Raw genomic sequence first — 15,824 nt, forward strand, 5'->3', positions numbered from 1 at the left:
ATAATCTGATTCTCTGAATGAACCTTTGTTTGGGGAAATACTGTTAGTTTTGGCTCTTGGAGAGCTGAGCTGACAGACCCAACTCCCCAACAGAACAGATTGGAGATTAAAAAACAAACTAAAACCACGCCTTCAAAAAAAAAACCGCTGGGAAGAAGCCAAAAAGTTCCTTTTACATGTTGCTGAAAAAGCTAATCTATTGAGCTACTGTAACATCAAATTGGATTTGTTTTCTCTTGCTTAAATTAAGAGCCTCATTACCATCAGCTACAATAACATGAAAAATGTTAGACTCTGTCAAAAGATTGCATGATTGTGTACAGGAAGGAAAGGGGAGAAAAAGGGCCAGAGGAAGTGGGTTTTGAGGCAGGAGGTAACAAGGCTAAAAAGAATTACTTTAGCACAAAGGCACTGGGAATCTGTTAACTAAACAGGAAAATGCAGTTCATTTCTGTAGCTTGTCCCTGTCAACTGAACTTACTAAACTCAAATTTGGAAACAAAATAAATTGCTCACAGCCATAGTACCACAAGACCCCTCTGGGCTGTATGAGAAGTGATTCTTGCATGTCTGTAGTAGCTCCTTTTCTTTTTCTTTGCTGTGCTTCTGAGAATATATTTGGGCAGCAGGGTCAGGCCTGTGGAATCTGAGCTGTGGCGCTCAGAGGTTTATGTTTAAATTCCATGTACGATAGATCTAGGCCAGGTGTTATCCGAGCACACAAGAGAAAAAACAACTTCTGAGCTAGAGAGCCAACGCTAGCCAGGGATTTTCCTCGTCCCTACATACCAAAACAAGTGAAAGATGAGAGGGTGGAAATGAGGAGTTTACATGCAGAGTATGGTGAGATGTCAAAATCTGTGTCCCACTTCCAGTGCTGTCACTCACGCTTCATAGCTGTGGGCATATAATTCCATCTCACTGTTTCCTTGCTTTCAAGCAGAGATCATGCCTTTCTTCCCTCACAGGGTACTTTAAAGACTTCTTATTTTGTGCAGCATTTAGTTCACTACAATTGCAAGCAAGAGAAATGGCCAGCTGAAATTCCTTCCTTAGCAATGTTTACATGTCACAGTGTGGGGAACGATCTTGGTTTCTTCCTGAATGGAGGAATCACAGAATCAAAGAATCTAAAGGGTTGGAAGGGACCTCAAAAGTTTGGGTTGTGGGTTTTTTTCAGGCAGATATTTACAGCAAAATCTTCCCTATCGTCTTCTATTAGAAAAAGATTTGAAATGTGATGCAGTGGTACTGTTTTGACCATCCTGAGATCTGAGGTAGATAAAAAGTGGGGAACTGCAAGTTGAATCAGAAATGGCTTAATAAAGCATTCAAGCTGTATAAAAAAAATGTAGGTTGTACCATACTATGTGATATAAGATGTGTTCAGGTCACTTAAATCAAGGTTATGCAAGCTGACCAGACCAGCTTTCTGAGATTGTCTTGTTTTGAGTGGAATTTATCTTGATATTTAAAACCCTCATTCTCTGCTCCTTCAATGCTTTGTGTAGAAATCAGTATTTCTTGCTAGCATTTCTTAATGTTAGCTAGTAATGAAAAGCCTTCAGACTTCTTCTGAGTTTGCACACAGATAAGTGTTCATATCCAGAGGGTGGTTGTGTCATGTGGTTTTAGGCTGACCGAAGCCCATCTTAAAAATCCTCAGATTTAAGGGAGGAGAACAAGGATTCTTCTGTCATGAATCATCTTATATTAGAGCTTGATCATGCTTCTACTGCTGTCTGCAGGAGTTTTTCCATTGAGTTTATTGAATGTATTTTTCAGTGTTAGAGAGCTACTGGCTCAAAGTCATCTTAACAGCTGGGAATGGCATCTCACGTGCCTCATGCTTGTTAAGGAATACAGTCATCCATTTGCCTTGTCACTACTGAGTCAAAAGCCTCTTTTGGCTCGTTCAGGACTCAGAGGTGAAAGCTGCAACATATGGAAGTGGCAGCCTAAATTGTCTGCAGCTTCTCTTCTGAAAACACTGTGGCTCCTCCAAAGCACTTCAGGTCTCCTGCATCCAAGGGGAATTCAAGCTCTCTTGTCTGTTCAGCTGGAGTTTCTTAGTTGTTGGGCTGAGATCAAGTCACTTGAGGACATTTCACCTCAGGAGGTGGAGATTTCTACATGGGAGACTGATCTGAGCTACTGCAATGTACCGCACGTTATCCAGCAGATGGCTTTCAGCCACTTTGATTTGATCTGTGTTTGACAGCGATGAGAATATGGAAGTTGTATATTCCTCCATCATTACTTACATGAGCCAACACATCCTTGGTAGCACAGGCTGTGCTTCTGGCAGCAAAGACCTCTGCAGAATGCAACTGATAGCCTAGTTCCCTCTGAACTCCTCTCCTTGGGTACCATCTGTCAGCACCAGCTTCCCCTAGGTCATGCCACTGGCTGGTGTGGATGCAGGATTTGTTGCAAGCCTCCCTTGGGATGCTCTCCTCCTCCCCTCTTTGGAACCAGCACTCCTGCAGAGTTGCTGCAGTCATTGTAGAAAGAACAAGGACCGTGTGTGCATTCACATTCTGTGTTTGCAGGTACATTGTGACCATCTAGCTGGTTGACAAGTTGCTCTGCATTTCTTGTAGGAGCTGGTGTGGGTTTAGGAGACAGGTAGCTGACAAGAACAGAAGCCTCTGTATTATGTTTTTGCTATTGTTGTCATTTTGCTGATTTGAAATCTTAAGATGGTTTGCAGTTAAGCAACTGCTGTAAGTCACAGTGTTGTTCAGGGGAATTGACTTTCCATTGACTTTGGAATTTGGAGTAGTGTCTAAATATTGTTGTCAGCTTCGTGCTGATTCCACTGCACTGAGGCTGAAGTCTTTTCACTTATGACCTCAGTCTGGGCTTGTGCTTTGCTCCCATGGGAACTAAAAATAATAATTATTTTAAGAATAGTTTCTTAATCACTTCCTTCTTTTGATGTGCTACTTTTGTTTACCATTTTGTAAGAATGTAATAGAAAAAGTTTTAAACTATGTGTATGTTGCTTCTAGTTTTAATTGACTCTTTGATGATGCAGAGAGTGTACAAGAATTCATTACAGTTCCCCTAGTTTTTTTGTAGAAAAGCACATGTTATTCTGAGTGAAGATTATTAGAGTTTTGTTTCTTTGACAAATTATCCAGTTGCACAGAGCTATGGAGAGATGAACATTAAGTTGACAGATTTCTTAGTCAAAGGCATGTGGGTATTTCGTCAGCGTTGGAGATGCATCAGCATGTTAATCTCCTGTCTCCAAACTGTTAATGTACATAGGAGAAACAGGAAAACATGTGTTTTAATCTGCATTTAGAAGGAATGATAACAGAAGGTATGCAATAATTTTGAGACAGAGCTGACTGGGTGGTGAACACTGGGAAGGTGATGAGAGAGTTGGAGAGATGAGGGAAATATTAAACAGATGGAGATCCACCCTCTGCTCTGACCCACAGCAGCTGGATAACAACGAGATAAAATACTTTATAGATTTGGAGATGTTTCCATAAACTGAAAGTGTCTTAAAACTTAGAAGTAGGCTAGAAACAGAAGAGCTTTCCTAGACTGCAGTGAGTTACAATGTGGTTATACTGAGTGTCTTGGGCCCCTGCTACAGAGAATACACAAGTACATTAGTAGTTGTTTTTCCTATTCCTTGCTCATAGTTTACATTGTTTGTTATCACTTCCAGTCGGTGAAATTGCTTGCTCCAGCAAGTTTATATGCCTTAGAGGGAGCCAGTGTTCTGTCTTGTGTACCAAATTTTGTTTGTCCTTTATTTCTTCTCAAGCACAGGATCCCAAAGGCTGCAGCAGAGCCTTACACTGAAGGGGCAGCTGGGCCTCAACACAAGACTCACAAGCTCATCACTTACCTGTGCTTTCACTGCTGTGAATTGTCCTTTTAGTGCAGTTGGTATCTGGTCTCTACCCTTGCACACAAAAGCATAATGATTTACTTCTAAAAGAGGATGAGGAGGGGGAAAAAAACCCCTTTTTACTATTGGGCAGCAGCTCATTTGATGGTGATTTAACCCATTACTGCAGCTGGGATTGTTTGGCTGAGGTGTGGCATTTGCTCTTCTATTAGCAGTTGTGACAGTTGTTAGCAAACACATGAAAACATGAAATATTGCAAACTGGACTTGTCTCTGGCACCTAGATCAGGAAGCTGTGGACAGCATGTGGCAAAAGTCACTGGCCACACATGGCTACTTGTACTCTTCCCTGTTGAGAATTTTAGGGGGATGCTTTGCCTTGAAAGGTGTGTGAAGAGGAAGAAATGAAAACAAAATGATGTGCTGTCTGTTTTGTTTCAGTGGAAAGCTCGTTTCACCAAAATGGAAAAATTTTAAAGGCTTGAAACTTCAGTGGAGAGATAAAATCCGTCTCAATAACGCCATCTGGAGGGCATGGTACATGCAGTGTAAGTATCGGCCTTGGTTGTGTCACTTGCTATGAAATATTTGACTAGAGACACGTATGTAGGAAGCAAGAGTATTGAAATTACTAATGCAAAGCTGCTGAAGGCTCAGAGGCTGTCACAACAGTGCCATTGGGTCAGTGCTGTCTACACAAAGTCTGCGCTGAGCAGTCAAAGCACAGCCTGAAATCTGCCCGTGTCTTTTTGGTTATCTAGAAGGAGCCATGGCTGGATTTCCCCCCCCCCCCCACATGTTCCCATCACCGTGACAGAGTTCCCTGCAGAGCTGAACGTGCTGAACACTCACCTTTCTGTTGCAGACCTGGAGAAGCGCAAGAACCCCGTGTGCCACTTCGTGACTCCGCTGGATGGCTCCGTGGATGTCGATGAACATCGGCGGCCAGAGGTGTGTAAAACCTGAGGAGCAAACCAAGGAGCTCCAGAGTTTATAACGAGATTTGTCTGCCAAGTGTAAGAGCAGCACAGCAAGTCTTTGATCTGTTGTCTTTATTTAGAAGGAATCATTTAATATAAAACAGACTGAACCTACTTTTGTAAGTTCATCACACTGAGATGATCAAGGTGCAAGCAGAAGGACATTTGTTGTCTATGTAACTTATGTCTATGTTCTAGTTTAATGAAACATAAGTCATAGAAGTGCAATTTGAATAGTTAAGATTTTAACAGCCACTGCTCTTGTCTGGCTGGAGATTGCTGAAGTCAGTGGGAGACCAGAGTGTCAGCTGCTTTCAGGACTGAATCAAAGTCACTCTGTGAGAGTTTCTTGTGATTTATTTAGTTGATCAAGCGTTATTTCAAGACAAGAAGCAGTTTCTTTGTCTAGGTAACTTCACATAACTTCCCCAAGAGTGAATATGAGTTTGTGTACTTCTATTCTTGTGCTCTAGTAAACATAAATGAAAACTAATGTCTGCCCTCTGGCTCCTTGCAGAAAACCAGTGAAGCCCTTGGTGTGACAATATGTGACTGTACAGTGTAACTCTAGAATAGTTTATAACTCTTAAGGAGTTCCAGATGAGTTTTTGGAACCAACTCAGGTTTTTGAATTAACAGTATTGATGTTTGTGTTGAAGAATGACCCTTGAACCCAAGAAAGTTGCGTTAAGTCTTTCAGTAGTCTGTTGTCTGTAACTTTTACACTACTATCTGTAAAACATTAAGACCCACGTTGTTCTGGCCCTTTTCTTGCTATTAGTATGTGACTTGCAAGGTCACTCAGCTCCCCAAGCTGGACATCAGATTTCTATTGCTTTGTATCATTTTTAACAGCTATTGTTTATGTGTGTGCATGCTCGTGTAGCCTTGGGAAATTCTTTGCTTGTTTTCTGCAGAACAGGGTATTGTATGATTCATATATTATGTTTTAGTAAATTAACTTTAAAGGGCTTTTTACCATTTCTTAACTACTGGTAATGATTGAGCTCACATGGGAGATGCTGACAATACAGTCAGACATCATTTCTTGTTTGTTTATTGTGGGAAAGATGAAGTTAGTACTATCAGATTTGCTCTGTTATAACTGAACTCTGGGGCTGTGGAGGCTGCTGATACATGAGCTCAAACAGAGTCAGCATGCTTTCTTTTGCATTTTTTATGCCTGAATATTTGCTTGGAAAATTGTTGAACATTAAGCCATTGTGTGATTCTGTGTAATTCCTGGTATGTGTCTGTGTTCTCAGGCCATTGCAACAGAAGGGAAATACTGGAAGAGAAGAATCGAAATAGTTATCAGGGAATACCACAAGTGGAGAACATACTTCAAGAAAAGGGTCTGTTGGTTTGCATAATGAAAACAACTTAATTGAACTTGATCAGTATGTTGTTGCTTTTGGAGTTTGATGTCACTTTTGCTAGCATGCAAGAGTACTTGGATGATAAGCTAACACAGGCATACTCATCTCATTAGCCCCCCTTAACTAAAAATTGTTGTACATGGACATGATTGTGTCTTAAGTTTTGCAAAATCACATCTTCTACTGGCATATACAAGACCTATTCTGACTTCAACATCTGTTTTGTTTTCCTTTTGCAGTTACAGAAACATAAAGATGAAGATCTTTCAAGTTTGGTCAGGGTAGGTAATCCCAGTGATAAGTGGCAGCATTTATGCTTGTAGGAGCTGCAATAAGTAACAAAGCTGTAACGTGCAGTAGCTTGTATTGATTAAAGTCTAAAGACAAAGATCTTGTTTAAGTCTTAATTAAGGTTAGACATCTTAATGCTTCTGTACCTCAGAGTAATGTAAGATTTGTAGCTTAAATTGGGTGGAGGAGAGGTTGGATGTTAAGTGCTGTGACAGAAGGAATGATAATCAATATTGGGTACCCAGAAAGATGAATCTCTGAGGAATGGCACATTATTTCATCTTATAACTCAGTTGCAACTGGCACTACTGCTTTGCTTGTCTAACTGGATCTGTGAAGATGTTTGTGTGCTACACATTGCAGATCTTCCTGCTGCCCACAACATGAGCAAATAAATGCCAGGATCCTGAAAAAGGCGAAGTGTTCACAGGAGCAATAGTATCACCATTTAGTATGCCCCCAAAGCCATTAGACCTACTTTGGGCATAGAAACTGATGGTCAGAAGTTCTGTTCTGGGTTTTTGGTTGGTTGTTTTTTTTGGAGCTAAGCATAAGTTTGGATCTGTTCCAGTTTCACACCTCTCAGCTGTTTTGACTGTGAGCTCCAAAGCACCACCATGGTATGTTGGTTTAGTTACAGCTGCATGTTGGCTTAGCCACAAGAAGCTGACTGTGTGCCTTTAGTGTGCAGCAAATGCAAGGCAACACAATTCAGCTTAGCCCATAGTGAAGGACAGGTAAGACAAGTCACATCATGTTGTTTTTCATGGGCTAAAAGTGCCCACAAGAATATCAGCATACCTTCTGCAAAATCAGATTACAATCACACTTCACTACATTTCAGAGATGCAGATACACTTCAAGATAGGAGTTGTTTGTTTTGAGTTTTTGCTGGGCATGTTATTTTAAACCTTTACTCAAACCATCCTTAAACTGTGGGAGCAAAACCAAACATACAATCAATGAAACAGAGTGTTGATGAAGTTATTTTGTCTTATATCCTTCTAGTCAGCACCTGGTTTTTGGGCACAAACCTTTCCCAGACTGTCATGGTGTTCTACTGAGGTTTTCTGTTGTTGCACAAATCGATGAGCTGAAGTTGTTGATGTGTTAGAAGCACTGCTCATCTGTTTCAGTGTGCTTGCCTGGCTCATAAAGGAGAGCTGCTTTCTCTTAAAATGTGAAAAATAAAGACTATACCAGGCTGCTTTAGTATCTTCTAGGCGGCCTGACTTTTCTTCCTTTCCTTTGGCAGGATGATGACGTGGTTCTCTGGCAAAAAAGAAGATATGGCCGAGAAACGCCGGTGCCAATGGAGGAAGGCAGCCTCTTGGATGCAGATATGCTTATGTCCGAGTTCACCGACACGCTCTTCTCCACACTCTCTTCACATCAGCTGGTTTCTTGGCCAAATTCCAGGGACATAGGTATTTGTTAACTGTTAGCTATGTTGCAGTGGAAATCTCTAGGACAGGTCTGGTTTGTTGCTTTGCTGCTCTTCTGGTCTCGCCGAAGAAATATATCTTGCTTTGCTGATACAGATAAAAATAGGTCAGAGAATGAAGCTGTCTTAAACTTTGTAGGTTATGGAATCCCAGTTATTAATCCAAATTGAATTTCTGTCTTAGCTTCTTACTTGTTGCTCTATCATTGTCTTTTAATATTGCTCTGAAGAGCAGCATTTACCTTTAGCAGTGGTGAAGGCATTGTTACTTACCTCAGAGCATGTCTGTGTGTGTTTTTAAAGGAGTGCCTGTGAATTTCTCTTTAGATGTATACCTTAGAACAAGTGCAAGCCACATCTCCTGTACAACAACCCCAAGAGATATACAGTTCTGTCAAATGCTCTCTAACTCAAGGCTCTGACTGTCTGAGAGGACAGCATCATCCTTCCTGCGTGGATGTCTAGGCTGTCTGAGCAACTCCAGAGCAACTGTAGTTTACATGAAGTACACTTGAGGCACAATTAAATTGATGATGGTTTATTCTAAAATAGTGTGCTATGGTTCAGATTGTGCTTCCCAGATAATTTATATGTTGTGCAGCAGGGGCAGGACAGGAGGTTGGGGAGCAGGAGGCATCCAAGCTTGGCAATCCCTAGTTGTTTGTCAGAGCCTTCAGGTTTCACCTTGTTCCATTTCACTAACTGAAGGTTTCATTCCCCGATAGTTTTGATTTCAGAACTGTGCTGTAGTTTCTGAAGAAAAGCAGATGCTCAGTTGATTTCAGCAGCAGTTTTTCTGTAACTGTCTTGGCCAAGCCTGGCTGTAGAGAGTGTGTTGGTGTTCTAGCCCAATGCTGTATTCCTACTGTTGTTACTGTGCGAGTGATGTGAAGCTAATCTAACCTGTCTCCTGATTTTTGCAGCACACTTAGGAAATGCTGACATGATTCAACCAGGGCTTATTCCTCTCCAGCCAAATTTTGATTTTATGGATACTTTTGAGCCTTTTCAAGGTAAGAGTCATCTATATAGTAAATTAGTTTCTCTAAAACTGCAGTGGTTTATGAAGTAGTTTTTAACAGGAGATTAAATGTTGCAGATACACTGTTAAAAACAGCATTTAGACCTTAAATCATTGAGTAGTTAAAGACAGAACATCAGATGTGGGCAGGAAGCCTCACAGAATCACTGTAAAGCTTCTAACTTATAGTGATCACTATAAAGTATTTAACACTTTTTAAGGATGAAGGAAATTAACACTTTGTTTGCCTTGGAACGTTTTCTGGTACTCTCAAGATTTACACATGACATTAAACTACTACTGAAAACTGCATTGAGAAGCAGCTCTTGGCTGGCTGTGTGTAGGTGACCCTTAAACAGCAAACTGAGTTGTTGTTGTTGTTCTTAGCTTGAATGAAAGTTAAGGAAGTCTGCCCTAAAGAGATGAGTTCCTCTGGAAGACTCAGTCAGTGACAGTTGTATGAAGCGAAAATCTTGTGATTTCGTTGTTTGTTAAATAATATTGATATTCCTGTGAATTTTAGTATGTGTTGTACCTTGAGTATGAAAAGTAAGAAATTAATAGGTGACTCTTCATATTCCAGATTTATTCACGCCCAGTCGTTCCAGTAATTATTTCCCTTCTGTGTCTGCTGTCAGCTCAGCTACAACAGACAGCAGCAGCCATTCTTCCCAGGTAAGGCAGGTTCTCGCTGTCTGACACTGACTCATATCAGACATATGTGCTACCAAGGCTCTCAGATGTGAGCCATGTCCTTCTCAGAAGGAGCTCAGCCAAGAGTTTCAGGGGTCATGTCTGATCCTGCGCTGTTTCCCTTTTGTGCCAGTCTCCCGTCCCGCCGTCGGGTTCGCTGCCCAACACGCTTCCGGCAGGGAACATCAGCGACGGACTGATCGCTTCCTCAGTACCTGCTCCTGTCATTCCTGATGTTGGCACTGACCAGTGTTCCAGCATTAGAAGCGGGGAATCTTTCATCCAGCCAGCAGACTTCACTCCCGACTCGCCTCTCAGCGGGCCACAGACGTTTATGCCAGTGTTTCAGACACCCTTGCCACTGCTTCAACCTGCAACACAACAGCACCAGTCCCCGTTGCCTGCGGTGCCTCTGAACTCTAGCTTAAGCTCTCCACCACCTGCATTTGCTGCACCAGAAACCCAGAAGTCTGGCCTCTGTGAATCTACAGTTATCACCCACACAGCTTCTGCTACGTTGACCCACAATGCCCCTGCCACCACCTTCAGCCAGAGCCAGAATCTTGTCCTGGCAACGCAGCAGCCAGGTGCAGGAGTGCCTTGTAACCTGGCTTTCCAGACTGCTGTCCTGCAGTGGCAACCCCGGCCCCAGGTGCAGTCCCAACTGACATTTGCACTCCCCAAAGCTGTTCCTCTGGCCAGTGCTGGGACAAGGCCCAAACAGTCACAAAAAATAGTGCCTGCTCCGAAGCCTGAAACAGTGTCCTTATTGGTAAAGAATGCCTTTATCACCCCAGGTAAGAAGCACTAGTTGATGATTCTATGGTTTTGTTTTCTGAGTGGGACTAGCAGGAGGGAAAGACCTTGCTTTACAGAAGAATTAAAGGTACAGCTTTGAGGGTGTCCAAGGAACCCCTGAATCCAGGGGGATGTGGCTATAGTGTTCAGTGGGGTGCTCTGGACTGCTGTGAGGATTGGAAGCAGTTTAGTTGTGTGTGGAAATCTGACCTGTGAAAGAGGGTATCTCCTTGTAGAATATGTGCTGGGCTGTATAGATGCATCGGCACATGGGATGAGTAGAGCTTTGTGCTACTGCCCCAAAGAAACCTTGTTTTTCATGTTTAATGTTGTTTCTGGTTAGTTGTGCCCCTCAGAGAATTCAGCCACAGTAGAGTTGGAGATGGTGGCTAAATAATGTGAGATGGAGAATGGCAGATCTGTTTGTGCCATTGTCTCACCTGGTTGCCCTGGACAAATCATTGTGCCTGCCTGTGCATCATCATACTCTGTGAAACCAGGGGCACTGGTTTACATCCTTTGGTAATAACTTTGGATGTTTTCTGACGTTTGTCTCAGATGTGCCTGTAGCTCTTTGGGTACAGTGTTGACTAGAGAGAGGCTGTTCAAGTGAACCACAGCACTGGTCCAGATGGAAGTGTGAGACTGTGCCTCTCATCCACCATTAGTGCTCCCTAGCAGGACAAGGGTGATGAGAATCAGCCCTTGCAGTGGGGAAAGACTAAGAACAGACAGAGGGAGCTGGAGATCTTTTGTCTCAAGCAATCTGCAGACTCTGGAGATGCTGTCAGGAGCACGTGGCTTTCAGTTCTTAACTAACATGCTGAGACCTCCACATTGGTCATGATTGTAGCCATTGGCACTGCACAAGGCTAAGAATAGCAAGAGGGAGCAGAGAGAGCTTTGCTTGTGGTGGTTCTTGTGGGAAAGCTCCCAGCTAGAGCAGGACAGGCAGTACAACTTTTTCTTGAGATTATTGCACACTGTTTTTAGACTTATGCTGGCTGAGGCCCAAGTGACTTCAGACACCTGAAATGTGCAACAACAATCCAAGAAAAACCCTGCCTGGAGGAGTATTGTTAAATAGGCTTTGTCCAGGAGTAGGTGTGTCTGCCAGGGCCTGGCTTTGTGGTAACCCACCAGGAAAAAAAAAGGAATGACAGGAGAACAAACCCAAGGATCTAATTCTAGCACATCACTGGGAACAAGTCAGTCCAGGATTAACAGCACTAGGCTGCTAATGGCAGTGTTTCTGTCTCTAGGATGTTATAAGGTAAGAGACTGTGTATCTTCAGCAGTCAAGGCATGCATTTTTCACCTAGCATTGTAGGCAACTCTCATTTTCAGAAAACCTTTGCTCCTCACTTTCTTAGTGCTTCTTAAGTTCTTTGTGATCCCCATATCACTTTCCCAGTGCTTCATCAGTTACTTCTGGACTGTCACAGTTAAGGTAATTCACACCACCCAGGTGTCCAGTTCAGACTCGAGTCACCCATCCCTCATGTGCTCTTTCCTACCTTTCATGCACTTTTCGATCCAATAGTGATTTCTGGTGTGGGATCTTCTAACATCTTATTAGATTCCTTCTCTGTCTCCAGGCAGGTCATTAACTGTTCATTTACCTTAAATAAGCTTTAAGTAATTTAGCTTAAATAAGTTTTAAATAGAGCGAATTGCTCAGAGTCAATCATTTAGCATTAGGGCACAGGGATTAGGCTTAATGTTGTGTGATTTGATATTCTGTTTGGTTTGCATTACCTCCTTACCATGTGTAGCTAGAGTAGCTGAAGTCTTAGGCCCCAAGCTGTGAACTTTCACCCAGACATGCTGAACTTTTACCTAGTTAAGCAAAAGAGGGCTTCCAGAACCAGTGTGAACCAGAAGATACAAAGGCCACAACTATCAGCAGAAGCTGCAACTTGACAAGATAAGAGTGACCTTCCTGGAGACAGAGAAGGAATCCAATAAGGTGTTAGAAGATCTCAGACCAGAAATCACCATTGGACCAAAGAGCACATAAGGGGTGGATGCAGAGAGTGTCAGCCTATATTGCCCAGGGATTTCTTTGTTTGGGATTCCTCTGCAGAGGCACACAGCTTGAGCTGCTCCTACTGCTGTGCTACTCAATTAAATGTCTGTCTTTATGGAATCTGGTCCCTGAAACTCTGCTGTGGGAAACTTTAGAGTGTGAACTGCAGGGATAATACCATCTGAACCCATGGGTGAGTGTGTGTCAAGGAGTCACTTGGGGCACTCTTCTGTACACTGGAACTGCCCCCTGCAAAGGGACTCGGGTCCTAGCAGTGAAATCTCAGATGGTATGAAAGTGACTCCCTGAGTTTGAACTGGCCATCTGTACAGTGTGAATTTCCTGAGTAAGCTTGGTGTAGTTTTCTCAGAAAGCATACAGAAGCTGTGTCTGCACAATTGTTCTCTTAGTAACAACATAGGATGGTTAGTCTCTAAAGTCTGGGCAAAGAACAATGTCAGCATTAATGCCATGTCAATAACTGTACATCTGCATTGGTTAAAATGAGATGTTAACAGATTAATGTTAAACTTGAATGCTGTAGTGGTGAATAAAACTTTAGAGGGAGGATCCTGATTCCTGTCGTGGGGCAAGCTTCCTCCAGAGCTTGTTTGAGAATTAGGACTTTCTCTGTAGAGACAGCTGCTGCTGTTCACAATGATCTCTAACTGTAACACCACAGAACTTCTGTTTTTTTAGCCTATTTTCTGGAGTTTTGGTGCTGATTCCAAATCACATTTGCCTTGTGCTTGTGTGTGATGTAAAGCAGCTGTAAAACCAGACAGTGGAAGAAGCTAGTAGAGTGAAACTGTGTGGAAGATAGATGTAGATATCCAAGGAACCATGAAATATTGAATATGCATCCTTCATCCTTGGTTTCTGTCACTGACCCTTTCTGGGTCAGCAGGACAAGCCTGAAATCCAAAAAGTATAGATGAGAGGAGGGGTGAAGATGATCCTCCTTCTGTCAAATCCAGCTCTGATAGAATGAAGACACTTTGCACCTTCCTGATTTGCTAGATACCTCTGTAAATTCGCCTTGAAACGGTGACAGTGATGATAGAAGCATCAGAAGTACCTGGTGTGTTGGAGTCCTGAGTACTGGGTTGATGGGATTGAGATTACCAGAAAACTGGCAGCACTTTATTGCAGTGAAATAGTCTGAGAAGGGCACCTTAAATCCTTCAGTCCATTCCCTTATTGAATAAGAAGTTATTTCATACAAAATAATCTTCTTTTTTTGTGTCTCATTAACTATTCTGACTTGTGTTCTTCAGCTGCCTTTCAGGGACAGTCCAGAGCTGTGATTGTAACTCCAGCACCTATAAAAAGAGAGGGGATTTTGACGCCAGCCACGTCTCAGTCTAATGTTGCAATTGCACCAGCTGGAATTGTCAGAGTAAGGAGAAGAAAAAAAACATGTTTGTTTTCTAGGCCTGTTGTTTGCAAGTAGTCAGAGCCTTAATGCACTCAGGAGTGTAACTAGTCCACTAAACCTCCCCTATTACCCAACGTATGCATTTGTGCATTCAGCATCGTGGTTGAGTTTTTTTTGAATTGAGCTACTTTATGGGCCTGGAAGCATTATCTAGTCTTCACAGACTCTGTGCCACACAACAGTGAGGTTACAAAGAGGCATGTGTACACAGTACAATGAATGGGGATGGTTTGTGCCTTTAAGCTAGAAGGAACTCGGGATGCTCACCTTTCCATTGATGTGTTGGAAAGCATGCCTTGAGTATATGAATGGGTTTCCCAGTGTGTTGGATGCAGGAAGATGGGGATAGTTTTTAGTATATTGTGCTGTTGATGTATTGTTACACTGCTTTAAGTTATGAAAGGATACTGGTCTCCTGCCAGAAGTCTGACTTTAGTGCCTGCCAGTTCCATACGTGTTAGCCCTTGTTTCATGTCATCAGATTGTTAATCGTGTATTAATTTGCTACTTTTAGTGAAAGGCAAGGTAACAAATCTCTCTCTCTCTCCCCCCTCCCCTTTCTTCTTTCTCTCATCCCTTCTCTACCTCCACCCCTGCCCTTGCTGCTTCCTTTTTCTTTCTCTCTGTTTTTCTCTGTGCTATTTCTGTGCTGTTCCCAGGCTCCCAGGGTGACGGAGTTCCGTAGTAACATTCTGGTTGGTCCAGCACAGCGAGCACCAAGTAGTCAACAAACCCAGTCCACAGTCTCACATCTCTTCTCTCCTAGTATAGTCCAGGATGTGTTGGTAAAAGGAGAGCAAATCCCTTCCCACAGTAGCAGTTCACAAGTTCCCTCACCTACACCTAGTAAGTTAGAAAGCTGTAAGCATTCTCTCTCTCCTCCACATGTCAGTGTGTTTCAATTGGTTAGGCAGGGCATAAATGGGCCTGGATAATTTTTGAAGGAAAAGCTTTTTAGGCCCTTCTACCCTCCAGCTTTGGATGCATCCAGTGGTTTGCAGTTTTTGCCTTGAACTACTGTGCAGCATTCCCACATTTTGTGCTTCCTGTAAGTGACTCCTTTCTAAAAGAATGTGCAGTCATAGTCACCAACAAATTAAAGCTGTCTGAAAGGTATCTGTGTAAAAAGTGCTGAATAGATTCTGTTGTTCGGTATCTCATAACTATAGTTTGGTTGGAGGATCTCAGACACAGTCTTTGTTAACAGTAGGTAAGTGCAAAGACTCCTTTTGCATGCATGTTGATAGAGAGGTATCTGGGCTGGTTTGAGACATATGCTGGTTTTGCTGGTAAGTGGTTTGGGAGTCTAGCAGGATGATGGATTTGCATCCTGTGTGTTCAACGTGCCTTTGAAATGTGTGTGTGAAAGGAGTGTTAACATATCACCATTAGAGATGTGTTAGCCTTGTGCTGTGAAATACTAAGCTTTCTCAGCAGTCTTGACATTTTCTAGCACGTGGTTGCTGCATCAATGAGTATAATCTGGTTGCTGACTGCATTTCAGTTCTGACTAGAAACTTCTCAGCTTTTACACTTGCTACAGAAAGTTGTTTGTTAATGTGATTTGTCTTTCTTCCTTTGTGAAGGCCGAGACTGTCAGAATTCAGGCCAAGCTTCCCCCTGCACCTCTGAGCAGAGTCCCAGTCCACAGTCTCCCCAGAACAGCTGCTCAGGAAAACCTGCCACTGACTCCAGTGTGGCTGCAATTAAGGTGTGTGTCCTTTCCTTTGAGGTGCTTTTTTACTTTGCCTCTGTAGCTACTTTTCTGCCCTGATGTCTGAGCATGGACTAGAGAGTAAGTTATGCATCAGGAACAGTGGAGTGTTTGTGCCTTAGGCTTAGCTTGCTCTGCATCTCTGCTGCTCTGTTCAGTTTTA

The 15,824-nt window shown here is 42.7% G+C and overlaps 1 protein-coding gene across 4 annotated transcripts in view; it reads left to right on the forward strand.

The window, feature by feature from the left end:
* Positions 1 to 15,824, forward strand: part of MLXIP (MLX interacting protein) — a 47,750-nt gene that overhangs the window by 18,111 nt on the left and 13,815 nt on the right. For 3 of the 4 annotated variants that reach the window (XR_009819949.1, XR_009819950.1, XM_062010363.1), the window contains exons 2-12: positions 4,316 to 4,422; positions 4,740 to 4,825; positions 6,120 to 6,209; positions 6,473 to 6,514; positions 7,780 to 7,951; positions 8,892 to 8,981; positions 9,573 to 9,664; positions 9,816 to 10,479; positions 13,787 to 13,908; positions 14,607 to 14,793; positions 15,534 to 15,658. Coding sequence is in view for 2 of the 4 variants with exons in the window: in XM_062010363.1 (XP_061866347.1) it covers positions 4,316 to 4,422; positions 4,740 to 4,825; positions 6,120 to 6,209; positions 6,473 to 6,514; positions 7,780 to 7,951; positions 8,892 to 8,981; positions 9,573 to 9,664; positions 9,816 to 10,479; positions 13,787 to 13,908; positions 14,607 to 14,793; positions 15,534 to 15,658 (1,777 nt within the window). In the remaining 2 variants the exon portion in view is untranslated. The remainder of the gene's footprint in view (positions 1 to 4,315; positions 4,423 to 4,739; positions 4,826 to 6,119; positions 6,210 to 6,472; positions 6,515 to 7,779; positions 7,952 to 8,891; positions 8,982 to 9,572; positions 9,665 to 9,815; positions 10,480 to 13,786; positions 13,909 to 14,606; positions 14,794 to 15,533; positions 15,659 to 15,824) is intronic. The other variant, XM_062010364.1, reaches the window with a different exon arrangement.

Source organism: Colius striatus, chromosome 17 (genome assembly GCF_028858725.1).
Source record: "Colius striatus isolate bColStr4 chromosome 17, bColStr4.1.hap1, whole genome shotgun sequence".
Taxonomy (NCBI): Eukaryota; Metazoa; Chordata; class Aves; order Coliiformes; family Coliidae; genus Colius; species Colius striatus.